This window comes from Geotrypetes seraphini, chromosome 2, assembly GCF_902459505.1.
Source record: "Geotrypetes seraphini chromosome 2, aGeoSer1.1, whole genome shotgun sequence".
Classification (NCBI taxonomy): Eukaryota; Metazoa; Chordata; class Amphibia; order Gymnophiona; family Dermophiidae; genus Geotrypetes; species Geotrypetes seraphini.
The window spans coordinates 507,966,181-507,989,162 of record NC_047085.1 but is presented as its reverse complement, the minus strand read 5'-3'; the positions used below and the strand labels follow the sequence as shown (position 1 = coordinate 507,989,162).

Sequence of the window (22,982 nt, the reverse complement as noted above, 5' to 3'; positions counted from 1 at the left end):
TATTGTTTCCAAAATGGCTATATCGTTTTCAGGTTTTATCGCTGTTATTGACGCATGCTCATCATGTACAACTCTCCAGACTCATACAATTTTATCTTTGGGGGGGCAAGAAACCACGCATGACCCTTCTGCACATGTATCAGCCCAGGGAGAGGGGAGGTTATAGTTTGTTAAATATTCGATGGTATGCCCTGACCTGCCAGATGAGGCATATTAATAATTGGTTTCGAGATACATCTTATTTATCCCAGGACAAGCAGGAAGCATATTCTTGACTGATGGGTGATGGCACCGACGGAGCCCCGGTACGGACAATTTTAGAGTGATTGCACTCTAAGAACTTGGAAAGTTCTAGTAGGCCGCACCGCGCATGCGCGAGTGCCTTCCCGCCCGACAGAGGCGCGCGGTCCCCAGTTTCTTAGTTTCCGCGGAGCTAAGAAGACGCACTTTCAACGGCTGTTGAAAACTTTTTCCTCATTCGCCTTCCCGCTCGTGTAAACCTTTCTGGAAATTGTATTTCCTTTTTCTCTTATTTTCTTATAAAAAATTTAAAAAAAGACTTTTCTTTTTTCTTCTTTTTTCGGTTTTGCCCCGGCGGGGCCTGCTGCCACCATCGAGGCCTCGGCCTTCGATTTGGCAGAAGCCGTCTTTACGTTCATGCCCCCCCAACCCGGGTTTAAGAAGTGCCAGCGGTGCGCGAGGCCCATTTCTCTCACCGACCCGCACAACTGGTGCTTACAGTGCCTGGGTCCTGACCATCGGGCGTCCACCTGCACCCGCTGTGCCACTCTAAAAAAGAGAACCTTAAAAAACTGACAGATCCAACAGCGGTTATTGTTTGGTACTGATATGTCGGATTCGGCGGCACCGGCCCCGACATCGGCCCCGACGCAGTTGGCACCTACCTCGTCGACACCGCGCCAGCGTCGCATCCGGCTAAGAAGCCTTCCCCGCTGGAGCGTCCTCCGGTCTCAGTAGCAGCGAGCCCATTCCTGCCGACCTCGAGGCGCCCGCGGAAGTGCTCTGCACCGATTGAGGTGAGCCCCTCGACCTCGGGTTCCTCTTCGGAGTGTAGAGCAGCACCGAAGGTACTGCAGAAGAAAAAAGCGGTGCCGGTGCCTTCGCTGGACGAGCGAATTGCTGCCGTCCTGCAAGTGCAGCTCAAGGAGCAATTACAGCAGCTCCTTCCTGCTCTTTTGAAACCGAACCTTTCAGTCCCGGTCCGGTCTGAGCCACCGGTACCGGCAGTGGAGCAACCTCTTTTATCTGCATCCACTCTGTCGGTACCGGTACATTCGGCTTCGTCGGTATCCATGCCGATCTTAGCGCCGGAACCTTACACCAGGCTGTGCAAACTTCGGCACCGGCACAACCCAAAACATCTCCCGGTACCGTTTCCCAGAGGTCGGGTAAGTCGACACACAAAACTCGACACCTGGAACCCTCCACACCGGAGTCCCGAGACCGCAGCTTCCAAGTAAGGGATCCTGATCTGTGGGGTGACTCCGAAGAGCCTCTTCTCTCTGAGGGGGAGTGTTCATCGGCGGACGAGAATCCTTCTGTTTTAGATCCATCCTCTAAGCCTGATGCAACCTCTTTCACCTCTTTTCTCAAAGAGATGTGTGACTCTCTCTCTATTCCCTTGGAGGCTGAATCCAAAAAATCCAAGGCGTTTCTCGATGCACTGGATTTTGAACAGCCTCCAAGGGAATTTCTAAAATTGCCTCTCCATGATATATTAAGAGAGAATTTTTACAAAAATCTGGAGACGCCTTTGACCATCCCAGGAGCCCCTTGCAAACTGGACTCCTTATATAAGGTCATCCCCATTCCTGGCTTTGACAAACCACAACTCCCTCATGAGTCTCTCTTGGTGGAATCCACTTTAAAGAAATCCACGGGAGCTAGTGTGTACGCCTCGGTCCCTCCTGGCAGGGAAGGTAAGGCCATGGATAAGTTTGGCAAGAGGTTGTATCAGAATGCGATGCTAGCTAATAGATCAGGGAATTATGCTTTCCATTTTTCATTCTATCTTAAGCATCTCATTCAGAATTTGTCAGCTTTTGAAAAGTACCTCCCTGACCGCAAAAGATCTGCCTTTCGCCAAACTTCTTCATCACTTTTACAACTTCGTAAATTCATGGTCAGGTCGATCTATGACACCTTTGAGCTGACCTCTCGAGCCACGGCTATTTCGGTGGCCATGCGTCGTTTGGCATGGCTCAGGGTTTCAGAACTTGATGTCAATCATCAAGATCGACTGGCTAATGCGCCTTGCCTGGGTGATGAGCTGTTTGGAGAATCCATGGACTCCACTACCCAAAAGCTCTCAGCTCATGAGACTAGGTGGGATACTCTCCTCAAAACAAAGAAGAAGACCCCACCTACTAGGCCTTTTCTGCAGCAATCGGCCTACCAACGCCGATTTGTGGCTCGTCCTTTGCCACCGGCCCCTCAACAACCTTGGCGTCAGCGGCAACAACAGAGGCAAAACCCTAGACCAGCACAACAGCAACAACAGGTGAAGCCTCCTCCTCCACAAAAGTCCTCCCAACCCTTTTGACTTGGTTCTCCAGGACATAGCCAGTATTCTACCATCTGCCCATCTTCCGCAGCCCATAGGAGGACGCCTTGCTCATTACATAAGCTGTTGGAAAAATATCACCTCGGATCAGTGGGTCCTCAACATCATCCGCCACGGCTACTCTCTCAACTTTCAGACTCTGCCTACCCAAAGTCTGCCAAAAGAGTCTGCTTTGAACACTCCTCAGTCTTCCCTCCTTCTTCAAGAGGTTCAATCCCTCCTCCTTCTGAACGCCATAGAGGAGGTTCCTCTAGATCAGCAGGGACAGGGATTCTATTCTCGTTATTTTCTAGTCCCCAAAAAAACAGGAGATCTCAGACCCATCCTAGATCTTCGCGATCTCAACAAATGCTTGGTCAAAGAGAAATTCAGAATGCTTTCTCTGGCCACTCTTTACCCTCTTCTCAATCAGGGCGACTGGCTATGCTCGCTTGATCTCAAAGAGGCATATACTCACATACCGGTCAATCTGGCCTCCAGACAGTACCTCCGCTTCATGATCCATCATTGTCATTACCAATACAAGGTGCTGCCCTTCGGTCTTGCCTCCTCTCCAAGAGTATTCACCAAATGTCTGATTGTGGTGGCTGCCTTTCTACGCTCTCACCACCTTCAAGTCTTTCCTTACCTGGACGATTGGTTAATCAAGGCCAATTCATCTCAGACAGTACTTCTGGCCACCAACCAAACCATCCTGTTTCTACAACTTCTGGGGTTCGAGATCAATCTACCCAAATCTCATCTCATCCCCACTCAGAGACTTCAATTCATTGGAGCGGTGCTGGACACAATCCTCATGAGAGCGTTCCTGCCGTCCAACCGTCTTCAAACTCTTCAGTCTCTATGTCAGCAGGTACTTCCACAACGCTCCATCTCTGCCAAGCAAATGATGATACTCTTGGGTCACATAGCCTCCACAGTTCATGTCACACCCTTCGCACGTCTTCACCTGCACACTCCTCAATGGACCCTAGCTACCCAGTGGTCCCAAGCGACGGATCCCTGCTCACGACACATATCTGTGACATCGTCTCTTCGTCAGTCTCTGCAATGGTGGTTGATATCCTCAAATCTCTCCAGAGGTCTTCTGTTCCATCTACCTCCTCATCAACTTGTCATCACCACAGATGCCTCCCCTTATGCCTGGGGAGCTCATTTGAACGAATTCCAAACTCAAGGGCTTTGTACTGCCCAGGAAATGAAGCATCACATCAATTTCCTGGAACTCGGAGCGATGTTTTATGCCCTCAAGGCCTTCCAACATCTTCTCTTTCCTCAAGTCCTCCTGCTGTGCACAGACAATCAAGTTGCAATGTACTACATCAACAAACAGGGTGGCACAGGTTCTCGCCTCTTGTGCCAGGAAGCCCAAAAGATTTGGGCTTGGGCCACAGCTCACCAACTATTCCTGAAAGCTATCTACATTCAGGGAGAACAGAATTCCTTAGCGGACAAACTCAGCAGAATTCTCCAGCCTCACGAGTGGACACTCGATCCGTTAACTCTACAGTCCATCTTCGCTCAGTGGGGCACTCCTCAGATAGACCTCTTTGCAGCTCCTCACAATCACCAGCTGCCCCTCTTCTGCTCCAGACTCTACTCTCCTCACCGTCTGGCAGCGGATGCGTTTCTCCTGGATTGGTCCAATCTGTTCCTGTATGCTTTCCCTCCGATACCTCTCATGTTGCGGACCTTGTTCAAGCTCAAGAGGGAACAGGCCACCATGATTCTCATCGCTCCACGATGGCCCAGGCAACATTGATTCTCCCTTCTACTTCAACTCAGTTCCAGGGAACCTATTCTTCTTCCATTGTTTCCTTCTCTGCTTACACAGCATCAGGAGACACTGCTGCATCCCAACCTCCAGTCTCTGCACCTGACAGCTTGGTATCTCTCGGGTTGACTTCGAATGATACTCTGTTGTCTCAGCCCGTTCGTTCTATTCTGGATGCCTCCAGGAAACCGGCCACTCTGCAATGTTACCATCAGAAGTGGACAAGATTTTCTTCCTGGTGTCTTCTTCATCATCATGATCCTACGTCCCTTGCAGTGGAGACCTTGCTGGATTACCTGCTTTCTTTGTCTGACTCTGGTCTCAAGTCTACTTCCATCAGAGTCCACCTCAGTGCTATTGCTGCTTTTCATGAGCCAGTTCATGGAAAACTCCTTTCAGCTCATCCCTTGGTTTCCAGATTCATGCGGGGTCTTTTCAATGTGAAACCACCTCTTAAAGCACCCCCTGTAGTCTGGGATCTCAATGTGGTTCTCTCCGCCTTAATGAAGCCTCTGTTTGAACCTTTGGCTACAACTTCTTTCAAGTTTCTCACTTGGAAAGTGGTCTTCCTTATTGCTCTAACCTCTGCCAGGAGGGTCAGTGAGCTACATGCACTAGTTGCGGATCCACCTTTTACAGTTTTTCATCATGACAAGGTGGTTCTGCGTACACATCCAAAGTTTCTCCCTAAGGTTGTCTCGGAATTCCATTTCAACCAATCCATTGTTCTGCCTGTCTTCTTTCCGAAACCTCACTCTCATTCTGGAGAACAGGCTCTGCATACTTTGGACTGTAAGCGGGCTCTAGCTTACTATTTAGAGCGTACTAAGCCCCACAGATCATCTCCCCAACTCTTTCTGTCCTTTGATCCGAATAAATTGGGACGTCCTGTTTCTAAACGTATGTTGTCAAATTGGCTTGCAGCGTGCATTTCATTTTGTTATGCTCAGTCCGGACTGGCACTGGAAGGTTCCGTCATGGCCCATAGAGTTCGAGCTATGGCAGCATCTGTGGCTTTCCTCCGTTCCACTCCCCTTGAGGAAATCTGCAAAGCTGCTACTTGGTCCTCAGTTCATACTTTTACATCTCATTACTGTCTGGATGCATTCTCCAGATGGGATGGACACTTCGGCCAATCTGTTTTGCAAAATTTGTTTTCCTAATGGCTAACCTTCCCTCCATCCCTCTTTTTGTTAGCTTGGAGGTCACCCATCAGTCAAGAATATGCTGCCTGCTTGTCCTGGGATAAAGCACAGTTACTTACCGTAACAGGTGTTATCCAGGGACAGCAGGCAGATATTCTTGCGTCCCACCCACCTCCCCGGGTTGGCTTCTTAGCTGGCTTATCCTAACTGGGGACCGCGCGCCTCTGTCGGGCGGGAAGGCACTCGCGTGTGCGGCCTACTAGAACTTTCCAAGTTCTTAGAGTGCAATCACTCTAAAAGTGTCCGTACCGGGGCTCCGTCGGTGCCGTCACCCATCAGTCAAGAATATCTGCCTGCTGTCCCTGGATAACACCTGTTACGGTAAGTAACTGTGCTTTTTCTGCCACTCAGGTAGAGTTATCCGTTTTAACTCCTTATCATGTTAGTTATTTATTGCATGTTTCAGCTCCGGCTCTCCGCTTTGTGGTGGTGAACTATCCCTTCTTTGCCCCTGTGAGGCGGACGTGTTGATGGGTTTGTGCTTGTTTAAAACGGTCCTCTTTGATTTCTCCATACCTCCCGATACAGAGGAATTGTGACTTTGTTCCAGGATTGCAGAACCCCCCTTTACGGAGGTGGGCATCCCAAGGACTACATTATCTTTTTCAATTGTATACAGAGGAGGAGACACTGGCCTCCTTTTACTCCTTGCAACACTCTTTTGGACTGTTGGAGGTGGATTTGTTTGCTTATTGGCAAATCCGCCATTATGTACAATCATTGCCAGAAACTCACTTAACTGAGGATTGTCGGGAAGCAATCTCGGAAATGTTTAGTTTTTCAGCTCAGCAACTGATTCCCTTACGTTTTCATCACGTGGGAATTCGTGATGTGCAACCGGATATTAATTTGGAAATCCTAGCTGATACCTGGTCAGAGGACCTGCAGTGTGAGATTACGGCTTTGCAAATACAAAGGATTTTGAAGACTTTGCAGAAGTTGTTCTCCAATGTTCTTCATTGGGAACTTCAGCTTAAGTTTCTTCTCCGGCTGTATATTCCACCTCTGAGAGCACACATGATGGAAATAACTCAAGTACACAATTGCCCTAAATGTGCACAGGTTCAGGCTACACTGGGACATATGTTTTGGTCCTGCCCTCATATTCAGCACTTTTGAACTTGTCTGGGATGATATACAACTTCTATATGGAGCAGGCATTGGTTACCCACGCCCAGAGCACTATTTGGGCAATATCAGATAACGTCTCCTAAACTTAAAGGTATGTCGGGTTTTGTAGCCCGAGTGATGTTGTTGGGCAAAAAAGCCATTTTGACTCATTGGTTGTCCACTGACCCCCCCGACCTATAGTCACTGGAGATTTTTAATGCTCGTTCAAGCTTCCTTGGAGCGCAGACATTTTGCAGCATTGGCTAGTGGTCTGGGACGTCGTTTTCAGTTAATTTGGGAACACTTTTGGATGGATCTTACTCCTCATGCCAGGAGTCGTCTTTTGAATGTTTGATTTAGCGGTCTGTTTTTTGAACTCTCACACTCTGAGTTTGTAAGAGGATATGGGCGGGTGGTGGGGGGATTATAATGTGCGGATTTATATGAAAAATGTTTTATTTTGTCATGTTTGCATGCTTGCACTTTGTTGAATAAACATATTTTACCATACCAAAGATTTCAAATGACCATATGAACTTATTGAGTAGCTAAACTTCAATGACTGTTTGTTTATACCAGGAAGTAACTCTATTTATTGGAAAAGTTATATACTTCATTAAACTTTCTGGTTCCAGTCCCTCTAATAATTTATATACAAGTATAACCAACTTAAAATTCACTCTCTTCTCTTCTTGATCTTCAACCATTGTAATTGATTCAGAAGAGGAGTAACCCAGTCATATTGTTTTGCTCTAAAAATTAAACATACAGTTGTATTCTGAAGCAATTGCAGCCTATTTTTGAAATTCAGTGTAACACCACAGTATAAAGAGTTACAATAATTCAGCTGTGATTGTACAATAGCTCTTACCACTCTGGCCCTGGGATCAGGGTAAAGAGGTTTGAAAGACTGTACCCAAATTTTGAATTTTTCTCACTCTAATCATAGAAGGAGAATTTGAGGAAGGATCTTTGGCTGGTTTTAGCCTTTTTTCTCAGACTGATCTCTGAGTATTTTCTTAGCATTCTGGCTCGAGGGGATGAATGCGGGTCTCTGGGCTAACCCTCAATAAGCCTGACAGGGTGAAGTTCTTGTCACAGGCCAGCAGGGAAAGCCCGATAGAAGGATCTAATCTGCATAAGATCCTGCAAAGGCCCCTGGGAGCTGTCCACTCACCCTTAGTGAAGTAGGATGCTGAAAAGAACAGTTCCATGGCAGAGAGATGGAGAAAACAGCTCTTTCAGGATCCAGGCAACCCTGTAGGGGAGGAATGCTGCTCTCTGGCCTAATCCTTGGTAAGCCTGATAGACCGTCCTGTCCAGTGCAGCTTGGAGTCCAAAAGGAGCTCTAGCTTGATAACCGGCAGAGGGCCTGGTAGAGGTTGTGAGTGACCAGGGGCTTGAACAACTGGGAGAGGACTTACAGAGAGAGGCTGAGTGACTGGAAGGAGTCCTCAGGAGTGAAAGTGATTGGGAGAGTCCGCATGGAGACCAGGAGAGTGAGCGACTGGGAGCAGTGGGTCAGGAAGAAGGAGTAGCCAGAGGGCCCAGTAGAACTTGGAGTCCAGGGCAAGTTCAAGCTTGATGAGCTCGGAGGGACCAGTGAAGAGTATCCAGGACCCAAAAGGCTGAGGATGAGAAGGCCAGTGGTGGCCCCATAAGCAGCTAGAAGAGTTCAAGGTCGTAGGCTGAAGGAGACTGGTGAGTGACCAGTGGCAACCGGCGGAGAGACCGGTAATGGTACCAGGAGCTGCCAGAAGACCCAAGAGGAAGCAGCCTGTAGACCCTGAAAGCATTGACCAAAGGTGACTGACAGAGGGACCTGCGGGGCCGTTGTCTACTGGTGGAGAGCGGTAAATGATACCAGAAGCTATCCGAAGACCTCGAGGGCCAATGAAGGGTTGGAGAGGACTCGTAGGAGAATGGAGTCCAGGGAGGACACAGTAGTGACCAGGAAGCGTTAGAAGAGCCTGATCAGGTTTTAGAAGTGTGTGTCTGAATGAAGAATGTTTTGTTCTTGCTTTAGCATAACCAGTGAATGAAAAGAAAGACCAGAAATGCCTGGGTATGAAGAAGTGATGGGTAATGACTGGTCGGCCCAATCACATTGAGACAGAGACCGGAGTGAGCTGGAGACAACTATAGATATGGAGGTGATAAGAGTGGATCCTGGTGACCTGGCCGGACAACAGACATGTGTCACACCATGATGTTCCACTTCTGAAGGAAGCCCGTTGGTTACCATACTTTTATCAAGCCAAATTTAAGAGGTTGGGTCTGACACACAGAGCTTTATACTGAGATTTCTCACAGTACTTGGGTAAGTTATTGATCCCTTACCCTATCCCACTTTAAGATCTTAGAACCAGAATCATCTTATCCTGTCTCTTATCTTGAACAAAATTGGATCCTAGTACAAAATCGGCTTTCTTGTACAGGGCTCAGCCATGAAGAATTCTCTGCCCCAGCATTTATGGTTAAAATCCCATTTAGATTGAACTCACTTTTATTCTTTAGCATTGTGGGAGCTCTAACAGTATGGTAGATTTTTATCCATAGCTATGGAATCAACTACTGTTTCCTGTATCATTGTTGATTTTGTCTTTTGTGGTGTTCATCGTTATATTGTACTAAACCAGGGGTGATAGTCGGTCTTCGAGGGCTGCAAACCAGTCGGGATTTCAGGATTTCCCCAAAGAATATGCATGCGATCTATTTGCATGCACTGCTTTCATTGTATGCCAATAGATCTCATTCATATTCATTGGGGAAATCCTGAAAACCCGACTGGATTGCGGCCCTCGAGGACTGTACTAAACTGTTATTATAACCTGTGCTGTTTGGTACCTAACAGAAGGGCAATAATCTCAAGTATAATTAATAAATATTGGAAAATGATTAAAAATAGACTGGCAATAATAGGCTTAGATTTAAATCTTTTCTTTTTCTTATGCTTTGGGTTGTTTCTTTGAGATCATCCTTCTTTTTGAAGTTATCGTATAACTTTTCTACTTGTTTTCAGAACAAAGAGTCTATTGATATATTTTTGGATCCTCTACAGCCCAGAATTTTCTTAGAGAAGGAAATTATACTGTCTATTATTCAAAGCAATAAATGGCTCAGCCCCCAATTACCTAAACAACCGCCTGAACCAAAATCTCACCACTAGACAAAGAAGATCTAAGACTCCATTTACCTACCCCCCACTCAAAGGCACCCAGCGTAAGAAGATGTTTGACAGTCTGCTAGCGACGCAAGCAGCGAAATTGGACCATGCCATCTCCAACCTGCTGATGACAACAAGCGATTTCAAATCTTTTTGCAAAGAAATCAAAACCCATCTATTCAAAAAATTTATACAGATGTCATAACTCCAACCTGGATTCCCCTCCGTGTGACTCCCCCATCCTCCCTTCTTCATCAGTTACCCTTCCCTTCAAAGCCCAAGCTTGTCAACTGCTTCCCTAACTGCATATATACTGAAACTGCACTATATCCTATCTGTACAGCATCCCGAATTGTATATCCACTGGAATAGCCCAATCCTCCTTGCCGTATCCCATTCCCTAAACTATACTACACCATTCTTCTTGTTAACTCCTCTGGAAATGTTCTTCTTCTTGTAACTTTTCTGGAAAAGTCCAGAAGTCTCTTTGTAATCATCCTGGAAATGTCCAGATGTCTCTTTTGTAATCCGCCCAGAACTGCAAGGTTGAGGCGGAATAGAAATCAGTAATGTAATGTAATCTTGGGATCAGAGGTGGTTGTAGGCAGGAACAAGACTTTGGCTGTAGTTGTGGGGGGCTAAGATCTGTTTTTATGGACTGTATTTGCTGCTGTTATACCTTTCTTTGATTGTTATTTTTGCTATTGTTGCTATTTGGAAAATTAGTTTCTCTATTTTTAAAATTAGGTTATGAAAGATTTGAAGACTTATGTGCTAATTTGCAGAATTTCTTAACATCAGTAATCCCATGTAGTCATGTGAGCCCAGAAATTTGTTTCTTGATTGTTAGTAGCGCATAGTTACTGCGCAGTTTACAACTTGTATTGAACAGTTTACCATAGATTTCCTTAGGTTTTGTACTGAAAAACGAGGACACCTCTGAATGGCCAAGCACTATTGAACTCACTCTGAGTTATATTGGCAATTGTATGAAGCTCCTATTCAGTTGCCCTTTACTTCTGTAGTCTTATTGTTATCAGTCAGACTCTAATTCTTGAACAACTTTCTTTAATAACATGAAGTAAAGAATAAACACAATAGATGACTTCAAGGCAGTTCAACTGCCACAGAATCTTCTCACTCTACCAAGCCATCCTATTCAAGGGGAAAGTGGGAGTATGTCCACACACCTTGTGATAAATAACACTGTGCTCCAGACTTAGATATTGCAACCTAAGCTGCATTAGATTGTTAGAAATAAAGGGAGAAAACCTGGTGCTAGTCTCATACAGCCATGTGGTCTACAAATATGGCAACTGTTCTCTCTCAGACTGAAGAAGGGTGGGTTTAAGCTCTGTGGATGTAGCCTAGCTCTCTGGAAAAAGCAAAGCACTCTGGGGATTTAAGTCCATAGAGCACACTTTACTTATACATCTTAGCATAAACACTTAAACTTGTTCTTATACAAGAAACTGAACAAATGCCCCCATACATGATTACAGTCTTTTGTTTCTCTCTAGCAGGTACTGAGACAATGCAGGAGACGAAGAGGGTGGAGAATCAAGAAAAATGTCTTCTAGAAATTGAACGTATCTCAAAACAATCAGGAAATGTCAGTGAGAATATTTCACAGAAGAATGAGAGTAGAAACATAAGGAATTATCAACAGGAATCAGAGAAGAAGCAACGAGACCCTGCAAGAGACTCCCTGGATGCAGTTACTGAGTGTGAGAAAAGTGACAGGGAACTCACAAACATCCCTGAGCCCCAGAGACACCTGAGAGAAAAGAGACCCTTACAAAGTAAATACAGTGACCAAATGACTTCTAAGCTCCACCAGGGAGAGAAGAAAGGGAAGAAAATTCTACATGACACCTGTGGAAAAAGCCTTGGTAAGATATATCATTTATTACTGCCCAAGAGAATCCACCTCAGGGTGAGACACTTCTCATGTTTTCAGTGTAGAAAAGGTTTGGAACGAAAGGTGACCCTGAAATATAGCAGAGAATGCATGCTGAAGTGAAACCTTTTTTCATTCATTGAATGTAACAAAACATTAATTCCTAGGGATGGACAACCCCAAAATGTTTGTTTCATTTCTTGTTTTATTTTAGTTTATCTTCATTTTTTGTTTCAAGAGCAATATCACCAAGAGTGTGAACAATTTGGAAATAGGGCATGCTGTTATGAAAAAAGGTATACTATTTCTGATGTTTCTCCAAAGAGTCACAGGTATACAGAGGTAAACCAAAATACACTAGATATAACTAACGATTGCTGCCGTGCTCCAACTGTCCTTAAAGCTTTCAAAAACAAATAAATCTTAAGGATAACTTTAAGTTCAGAATGAAGCCCCAGGTGCAAAGCATTCCACAAAGTGGGGGCATGAAAGAAAAAAGCATGGTTTCTTGTAGAGTCCTAATATGCCTGGAAGAGCGAAGGGATGTCCAACTGATGGGCATGTAGGGTATAATTTCCTTTGCCAGATATTCTGAGATCCCCTCTATTAAGTGCTTTGAAGGTCAGAATCAGGATCTTGAAATGCATTCTTTAAGCGATAGGCAGCCAGTGTAATTGGGAGAATAATGGGATCACATGATCATATCTTCTAGCTCCGCAGTATTTTGAAGGGATTGTAGCTATTTGAGTGCAAATTGAAGACCTGCTTATGCTACGTTACAGTAATTAAGCGAGATGTTATGAAGGCATGGTATAACGTGTGTGGGGTCTTTCCAATAAGAAAAAGATGGTCACAGTGAAGTTGATGTAAAATGAAAAAGTCCAACTGCAGTACAGAAGAAGTGTATTCTGAAAACTTTAGACGTGAATCAACAATTATACTAATTTATCTAAAAGAAGCCACTGGGGGGAGTGAGGAAACAAAAAGGCTGGGAACTACAGATGGAGGAGGAATGTGATTCAAGATCCAGCATGTTACCATCTTTTCAGGATTGAGAAGCAAATGGTTATTTTTATTTTAAAAATGTATGAATTGCTTAAATCTAAGCGATATACAAAACATTTACATGCACAATTTCAAGCACAAGTAAACATTATAAAATGTAGTAAACAAATAAGTCAATCTTCCCACAAAATTTCCTTAATACAGAATTCTTTAAATCTAAAACAAATAGCCACAGAGTTAAAGAAAGGCGTCCACAAATAATTGTGTTTTAACTTTTTCTTAAAAGACGTATGATTTTGCATAATCTCATTATACCTGGAATTGAATTCCAGAGATTCTTACCGGCAATTGAGAAAACAGGTATAGTAGCTTAGGCAATAAAATTCTGGAACTAGAAGCGGAAATGAGGAACGCCAACTTTGATGTAGTGGCGATATCAGAAACGTGGTTCTCGGAGTCCCATGGATGGGATATGGTCATACCAGGATATAACTTACTCCGTCGCGACAGAGAAGGCAAATCTGGAGGAGGAGTAGCTCTGTACATTAGAGAAGACATCAAAGTTACTAAAATCACAGACATCAAGTATAAGGGAGAATCCCTCTGGGTGAACTTTGCCAGGGGCAATAACAAATGCCTGTACCTTGGTGTTGTATACAGACCACCAAGACAAAGGGAGGATGCAGACGATGAACTAATTGAAGATATTGATAACATCATACTGCGTGGAGATACAGTGTTGTTGGGATACTTCAATATGCCTGATGTGGACTGGAACAAACCCTCCGCTACAACCAGCGGCAGCAAGAGCTACTAGCCTCCATGCGAGGAGCATGCCTCAAGCAGATGGTACTAGAACCCACCAGGGATCAGGCAATCCTGGACCTGTTACTCACCAACGGAGACTTTGTCACGGAGGGAGAAACCTTAGCCTCCAGCGACCACAACATGGTGTGGTTCCACCTCAAGAAAGGGACCACTAGGTCAAATACATCGACTAAGGTCCTAAATTTTAAAGGAACTAACTTTCAGGGCATGGGGGACTATGTCTACAAAGCGCTGCAAAACCAGAGCACAACGGACAGTGTAGAGGTGCTATGGTCGGCTCTGAAATCTACTCTGTAAGAAGCAACCAACATATACATAAAAACCGTGAGCAAACGACGCAGAAAAAATAGACCACAGTGGTTCTCTACGGAGATCTCAGAACTAGTAAAGCAAAAGAAAAAAGCTTTTGTAACCTACAAACAATCACAACGACCGGAATCTAAAGAAACCTGCCTAGTGAAATCTAGAAAAGTTAAAACGATAGTCAGAGAGGCCAAACTCTGGATGGAAGAAAACATAGCTAGGCAGGTTAAAAAAGGTGATAAATCCTTTTTTAAATACGTTAGCGACAGGAAGAAGAACACAAGCGGTATTGGGCGCCTAAAGAAACCTGACGGTAACTTTGCAGATTCGGACGCAGACAAAGCAGAACTACTCAATAACTACTTCTGCTCAGTCTTCACCTGTGAAGCGCCAGGATCTGGACCTCAGCTACAGACAAAGAGGAGCTCAGAGAATCCATTCCGGGACATGGAATTTACAGCGAGCAACATCTACCACGAGCTATCAAAATTAAAGGTAAACAAAGCTATGGGCCCGGATAACCTACACCCCAGAGTACTTCGAGAATTGAGAGATGTCCTGGCAGAACCTTTAGCCGAGTATTTCAATCTTTCCCTAAGCAAGGGAAAAGTTCCCTTGGACTGGAAAACTGCCAATGTTATTCCGCTCCACAAAAAGGGATGCAGGTCAGAAGCTGAAAATTACAGACCGGTGAGTCTCACATCAATAGTGAGTAAATCCATGGAAACATTGATTAAAAACAGATCGGACTCGATTCTGGACGATGAAAGATTAAGGGATCCCCACCAGTATGGCTTTATGAAGGGAAAGGTCTTGTCAATCCAATCTGATAAGCTTCTTTGACTGGGTAACAAAAAAACTGGACAGGGAGAGTCCCTGGACATCATGTATTTAGACTTCGGTAAGGCTTTTGATAGTGTCCCACACCGTAGGTTATTGAACAAGATGAACGCGATAGGACTAGGAGAAACACTGGCTGCAAGGGTAGAAGACTGGCTTACGACAGACTTCAAAGGGTAATGGTAAAAGGTATTCCATCAAAAACGTCAAGAGTGACCAGTGGAGTGCCGCAGGGCTCGGTCTTGGGCCCGATGTATTTAATATCTTTGTAAGGGATCTAACTCAGGGACTTTGAGGCAAAATTTCATTATTTGCCGATCACGCTAAACTATGCAACGTTGTGGGCAAGGCAACAGAACCTGACAGCGCAACCAGACCCAACACTATGGAGCAGGACCTACTTTTACTGGAACAATGGTCCAGTACTTGGCAACTAAATTTTAATGCCAAAAAAATGTAAGGTAATGCATCTTGGTAGCGGAAATCCATGCAGAACATACACCTTGAACGGTGAGAACTTAACAAGAACTGTTGCAGAAAGGGACTTGGGAGTAATCATCCGGGAAGATATGAAAGCTGCCAATCAGGTGGAGAAAGCTTCAGCCAAGGCTAGACAAATGCTGGGTTGCATCAGAAGGAGCTTTATCAGCCGAAAGCCTGAAGTCATACTGGAGTACTGTGTCCAGTTTTGGAGGCCACACTATCAAAAGGATGTGAAGAGAATGGAGTCGATCCAGAGAATGGGCACTAGGATGGTCTCGGGACTTAAAGATCTCCCATATGAAGAACGTCTGAGCAGACTGCACTTGTACTCTCGAAGAGCGCAGAGAAAGGGGGGACATGATAGAAACATTCAAATATATCACGGGCCGCATTGAGGTGGAGGAAGAAATCTTTTTTCTTATGGGTCCCACGGCGGCAAGAGGGCATCTGCTAAAACTTAAGGGGAGAAGATTTCATAGTGACACCAGGAAATACTTCTTCACCAAAAGGGTGATTGATCAATGGAATGGTCTTCCACGCCAGGTAGTCAAGGCCAGTAACCTGCTCGACTTCAAGGGACGATGGGACAAACAGGTGGGGTTGCTGCAGAGTTATACTTAAAAGATGGATTCTCAAAGGAGGGAAGGTTCTTGAGTGGGCAGACTTGTTGGGCTGCTGGCCCTTTTCTGCCATCATACTCTATGTTTCTCCCCCGATATTCGCAGGGGTAACCGCAAATAGTTTTTAACAGGGGAGACAGGAGAAGGCAGCAGGAGCGCCGGCGAGTGAAAGAAATCACTCGCAGTATGCTCCGACTGTGTGTTAGGTTAACATGTGACAAGAAGGGAGGGGGGAATGCCTCAGCATTCGTCACAAGGTGCTAGCATTTTCCTTGCTAATAGAATGTCGATGTGGCAGGAGGGGAGAGGAAATGAGAAAAGATCCATACTTCCTTCACAAGGCCTCAGATCCAAACCAAGGCTCAGAGTTCAGTGTGCTGACCTGGCCTGTGTTCGGACCTTGCCCTGGTTCAGAACCACTGCATGCCTTCAGGTTCCTTCCTTCCTGCCGAAGGTGGTTTGGGATTTCCATGTTAATCAGGAAGTCTGTTTGCTTTTCAAACAGTTTGTTTTTCAGCTTATGGGTTCAATTACACAGGATCATGTTTTGAGGACACTTGATATGCGGGGAGTGCTGCTTCTGGAGGTCACAAATGAGTTTCGTCTTTCTGACCATGTGTTTGTGCTGACTCGTTCTGTCAAGCGGGACACTCCCACTTCTAAGGCCACGATTCCTAGATGGATCGTAGAGCCATTTTGTCAGCCTACGTTCTTCCTGGGACACAGTCTCCTATTTCTGGCAAGTCATATTCTGCAAGCTTCTTCGTGGGCTGAAGCTAGAGCAGTCTCCCCTGAGATTTGCAGGGCAGCAACGTGGTCCTCCCTACACACGTTTGCCAAGTTTTACAAAGTGGATGTGGTAGCTAGACAGGACTCTGCCTTTGGGTCCTCAGTCTTGAGGGCTGACACAGTAAGCCCACCCTCGCGTTTTGGGGACTGCTTTTGTATGTCCCACTTGTCTAGAATGTCTCACCTATTGCACTGGAAAAGGAGATTATGTACTTATACTGGTAAGCTCTTTTCCAGTAGATAAGTGAGACATTCTAGGCTCCCACCCTGTCCTTCCTGCGCCTGACTGCTGTCTCAGTCTGTTTATGCTTCTCCAAGTTGTTTCTTGGATGCCTGTCATCCCTTGGGGACTGGGAAGAATATTGTATATATGTTCCTCTTTTATATGGGATTAGTTTCTGAACTCCTTTGAGGTTTATGCTGGCTATTTGTTGCTGATGTTCTCATATTACTTCTTTGAGCAGAACAGTTGTTTATAAACTCAATTGTTATGGGTGTCTCTACTTCATGTTGGTTTGGTGGCTATTAGTGCTTGAGTACTAACTATAGGTGGAGCTAAGGAGCCCAGTGCAATACAGAAAAGAGGCACAGAGAAAAATTCAAACTGGATTCCTTTGGCAGATGGCACAAGGCCATAGGGACACAACCCATGTGTCTAGAATGCCTCGTTTGTCTTCTGGTAAAGAGATTACCAGGGTAAGTACATCATCTCCTTTTATTGACTGAAGTATGTTGGTTCTGGGAAATGTAGATAGCAAATGTATTTGTAATGTATTTCTGGTTTTATTTCTCCAGTGCTAAAGTGTTTGCTGACCCTTGCTGTAGCTGGTGAGGATCCCCAAGCCCCACCAGCTGAGGACCCCCTCCAGAGGTGGCTGGAACTCCCTTTTACCAAGCGTAGCAGTCACTGGCAGCATCCTTGAGCCACTGAGGTGCAGGCATCTGTGACTTAGGGAATTGCTGATGTCGATCAAGCTTGGTAAAAGGGATTTTTTAGCTTGGAGGAAGTCTTCAGCTAACATAGTTTGAGGGTCCTCATCAGCTGGAGTATTTATATTTACATTAGAGACTGTGGCAGAGACCCATTTACAAAGTATGTAATCTTCTCAATTAATATTTCCAAATTAATAAAGTGTCTTTGCTTATTTATGAATGGGTCTCTACTAGAGCCTCTAATTCAGTAGCATAATTAAATGAAATAACTAATTCTGAAGTTTATGGAGACAGGCAGGGACGGAAGAGATTTGGTGTGGGGACAGACAGGGATGGATTTGATTCCAGAGGGGACGGACAGGGATGGGTTTGATGTCTGTCCCTGTGCAACTGTCTACTCTGAAGGGCTTGATAATACCAAGGTGATGCTCGCTGAGAGGTGGAAACATATTGAAGAGAGTGCTACCTCATCCAGAAAATTAGTTAAGGAAGTTTTTCATTAGAGGACCAAGCTTCTACTTGGAAGAGTAGAAAAGTTTCCTGGAAAAAAAAGATGTCAGTGGAGATCTATCTGTGAGAGACATCCAGAATAATATCCATTCTGATCAGACCAGGGTATTGGGAAGGCAAAGAACCATTAGCGGGCAAGGTCCCAAACCCTCCCTAGAGTTTGCCCCCAGGAGTTCACTCTAGTCCAAGGAGCTTGCTCAAGAAGGCTGCAGTTCCTGTTTCAATTTTATAATCACTTTGGTGAGTTGAGGTGACACATTTGGCTCACATGACCCGTACTCAGGAAAGTCTGTTTGGCAACATTCAAGACTGAAAAAGAGGAGCAAAGCAGCAATCGCTAGTAAATAGTCAACCATATAAACAGCAGTCGCAGTGCTGACCATCCCAGCACGATCCAGGTAGTGGTGGAGTCTGATCAGACCCTGAAATTATGTGGATGGACAGTGGCGATATTCAATGCCGGTACCTGGATGGCTAACTGGGCAACTAAAACCACTTAAATACCAGTCCTAACTGTGCCTAGTTAGCTGTGGGTACTGCACTGAATACCAGCTGTACCCACATAACTTCCAACCATCACCGATAAACCAGATTTTTAATACCAGTGCCTGGATATGTCCTAGCATTTACTATCTGGGACTAATCTAGTTAGCAGATAACATCTTTATAGAAAATGCTCAGTGGCCCCAGCTGAATATTGACCCATAACAATTTAACAGTTAATAGAAACAGGAATAAAACTCATTACCTAAAGACTATGATGTTTCTTTTTATGATATCTTAGAATACCCAAATAATTCAAATGGGAGAGAAACATTCTGCGTCTTTATATTGATACAACTTTTTATCTTCAAACAGGTTTAAAATGTCTTCAGAAGATCCATGAATGTGAGAGGCCATTTACATGTCCAGAATGTGGCAAATGTTTTCATTACCAATCAAACTTAAGAACACACAAGAGAATTCATACTGGAGAGAAACCATACACCTGTCCAGATTGTGGGAAAAGATATCGTGATTCTTCAGCTTTAAAAATGCACAAGAGGATTCATACTGGAGAGAAACCATACACCTGTCCAGAATGTGGGAAAAGCTTTATTCAACAATCGCATTTAACACTACACAAGAGGATTCATTCTGGAGAGAAACCTTATACCTGTCCAGAATGTGGGAAAAGATATCGTGAATCCTCAGCTTTAAAAATGCACAAGAAAATTCATACTGGAGAGAAACCATATACCTGTCCAGAATGTGGGAAAAGCTTTAATCAGCAATCACATTTAACATTACACAATAGGATTCATACTGGAGAGAAACCATATACCTGCCCAGAATGTGGGAAAAGCTTTAATCAGCAAACAAAATTAAAGCTGCATATGAGGATTCATACTGGAGAGAAACCGTATACATGCCTAGAATGTGGGAAAAGCTTTATTCAGCAAACACATTTAACACTACACAAGAGGATTCATACTGGAGAAAAACCGTATACATGTCCAGACTGTGGTAAAAGCTTTATTCAGCAATCACATTTAACACTACACAAGAGGAGTCATACTGGAGAGAAACCGTATATTTGTCCAGAATGTGGGAAAAGATATCGTGAGTCCTCGGCTTTAAAAATGCACAAGAGGATTCATACTGGAGAGAAACCATTTACCTGTCCTGAATGCAGTAAAAGCTTTACTCGGCAGTCATGTTTAACGCAACATAAGATGATTCATACTGGAGAGAAACCATTTACCTGTCCTGAATGTGGTAAACGCTTTACTCGGCAATCATGTTTAACACAGCACAAAATGATTCATACTGGAGAGAAACCATATACCTGCCCAGAATGTGGTAAAAGCTTTAATCGGCAATCACATTTAAAACTGCATGAGAGGGTTCATATTAGGAGTAATTTCCCCAAGAGTAACAATGTTCATGCCCAGAATGTGTTAAAAGATTTTAGTGGAGTCAGCTTTAACAAGGAGCAAGAAAATATATACAGGAAAGAAATCATATGTATGTCTAGAGTGTAGTAAAAGCATTAATCAGCAATTACATTTAAAGATACACAAGAAGATTCATGCAGGAGATATGGGAAGATGTTGTAAATGAATATTTAGGAATGGCAGAAAGAACTACTGAGAAATTGCTGACAGAAAATATAAATAAAGAATATTATAGGAGACTAAAACTGATATTGATTAGTACTTTAACATCACAGAATAAGTTTACAGGCTATTAATCAACTGACATTTTCTGCACTCTAATATAGTCTTGGTATTGTGGACTGGCCTCTTAAAGACCTTGAAAAACCAGACGTATGAGCAAGAAAACTCCATGCCCACAAGGTCATCTGTAAGTGTCAGTTTTCTTGGTATTGTGGACTGGCCTCTTAAAGACTTTGAAAAACCAGATGTATGAGCAAGAAAACTCCATGCCCACAAGGTCATCTGTAAGTGTCAGTGTATGCCTAGGCTTGAACATTCCTTGATCTGAAGGAGGGATGAGTCTCAAATAAATAGTAGTCTATAGATTACACCCAATAAGAGATGTTGAAATATGAAAGAAAACGTGCAGAATCCACTTGTGATATTAAACTTGGATATTGGGCATCTCTCCTGCTACCAAAGGGGGCTATAATACACATGCTCAAGAAGTGTGCTTTTACTACTCCCATTAAAAAATAAAACAGATGACAATTCATGATTCTTCATGTAATTTTTTTTTCCCATTAGCCACTGTCAAAACATACGCCACTACATGCACTTTTAACAGTGCTGCCATTGTACAAGCACCCCCGGACCAGTCACTGATTTATGCTCTTGGACAATAGCTCAATGATTTTTAAGAATCCACCAGAGTGCTCATTTCATTATTGAAGAGCCTAGTTGCATGGCAGTAGCAGAGACTGCTAGAAAGCTCACTAAAGCCTCAGATAAGCCTTTTTGATAATCCACTGCTAAAATGCTATACCATCGGAAACCAGTTTAGCAACTACATTAGTTTTGAGAATCTGGGCCTAAGAACATAAATTGGTCTGACCCCAACCCGAACAATCATACACCATTCAGAGCATAAAGTTACAAAGACAAGGGGATGGGAGAACACCCTACGACAGATGTCTCAGCAGTATTTGGCACAAAGAGCATTATTTCAGCTACAGCCTTCATATCTTTCTAATTTGGTGATATTTTATGTCCCAAGGCATTTATTATGATATCTGAATAATAATAGGGTAGTTGTTTCTTGAAGGCACATCTTGCGTCAACTAGAGATTGTGCAATCTTTTATTTAGTTCCGTGGTTATGGCATAGAAACATAGAAATAGACGGCAGATAAGGGCCACGGCCCATCTAGTCTGCCCACCCCAATGACCCTCCTCTACCTTTCTCTGTGAATAGATCCCACGTGTCTATCCCATGTGGCCTTAAAATCAGGCACGCTGCTGGCCTCAATCACCTGAAGTGGAAGACTATTCCAGCGATCAACCACCCTTTCAGTGAAAAAGAATTTCCTGGTGTCCCCGTGCAGTTTCCCGCCCCTGATTTTCCATGGATACCCCCTTGTTGCCACGGGACCTTTGAAAAATAAGATATCTTCTTCCACCTCGATGCGGCCCATGAGATACTTGAATGTCTCGATCATGTCACCCCTCTCTCTGCGTTCCTCGAGTGAGTACAGCTGCAACTTATCCAGCCGTTCCTCGTACGGGAGATCCTTGAGTCCCTGCCCATAGACCTGAGAAAAGAAGAATCGTATATAAATCTTAAAAGATGTTTAAAAGCACGTTTTTTTCAATTGACTTTCCCAAATTAGAACGGAGTTAGGGACTGTGACCTGTGTTTATATAATGGTTGATTCTGTAATGGAGAATTTTTAGCTGTCTGTATAAATTATGGTTCATTGAGATTTGAATGTAGTTTGTTATAATATTTATGAAGAAAAAAAATTTTTTTTTTAACTTTTGTTCTTAATCTTTCCTTTTCTATTTTAATGGAGTTCTTTTCTTGATGAATGTGATTTATGCATTGTAAACCGCTTGGATCCTTTTAGGCCGTTATGCGGTATATAAAGTTCTTAATAAATATAAACATTTTTCCTTTTCTTGTAAGCCCTAATTAGGCCTACTTACATATTGCACATTCTGCGGTAGGTATGCAATGCATATTCATAACCTTTAAAAAGCTTAGGAGTGGTAGAGCTGCTGCCTCTACAACCAGGACTGCTTGTGAAAACTATGAAATGCTAATACTGCTAGGCCAAGGTCTAAGCTGTTAGGTGAGGCTCTACAATTCGGCCCTTTGCCTGATGCTTTAGGCTGATGAGTAAGAATAACTTGTCACAATAGGTTAAATAACATTTCCAAAAAGTAATTAAAATCAAAATTCAGATGAGCCAGTCTAGGACGTAGACAGACAAAATAGAGAATGACACGGTGACAAAATTCATCACCATTCCCGTCCCCGCGGATAACCGTGGGAAATAATCCCATGTCATTTTCTAGTGTCTATTTCAACCTCAGTCCTTCTACACCAGCATTCTTCAAAGCAAAGCTTGTGGGTCAGTGGTTGTGGCCATTCATACTCTGATTCTTCCCTCTCTCCTTAAAGAATGACATGAAGATGGTTTCCCGTGGTTATCCACGGGGATGGGAACGGTGATGAATTTTGTCACCGTGTCATTCTCTAAAAAATGCATAAAGAACATAACTACACACTAATGTTCTGGACTAATTCTGTGGCAAGCAAACACACATTATCCCTACAGGCAAATGTCTTGCCTATTAACATTTCCTATTAATGCAGAAGCTTAGTAGGCCGCTGGTGTTCTCGGGCACCGATACAGAAGCATGGTCTGTGGGATAGATGCCTCTGGCAGATGTTCTGGAGAAGTCAACTAGGCATTAGTCAACTAGACTGTGGCCTGGGTCTTAGCATTCTT

The 22,982-nt window shown here is 43.9% G+C and overlaps 1 protein-coding gene across 2 annotated transcripts in view; it reads left to right on the top strand.

Annotated features, from left to right (window-relative positions):
* Positions 1 to 21,473, top strand: part of LOC117354597 (zinc finger protein 501-like) — a 47,861-nt gene extending 26,388 nt beyond the window's left edge. The window contains exons 3-4 of one of the 2 annotated variants that reach the window (XM_033932382.1): positions 11,363 to 11,731; positions 18,909 to 21,473. In XM_033932382.1, the coding sequence (XP_033788273.1) occupies positions 11,374 to 11,731; positions 18,909 to 20,074 (1,524 nt within the window). In that variant the 5' untranslated portion in view covers positions 11,363 to 11,373 and the 3' untranslated portion in view covers positions 20,075 to 21,473. Of the gene's footprint in view, positions 1 to 11,359; positions 11,732 to 18,908 lie in introns of both variants that reach the window. The other variant, XM_033932383.1, reaches the window with a different exon arrangement.
* Positions 21,474 to 22,982: the final 1,509 nt, after the last annotated feature.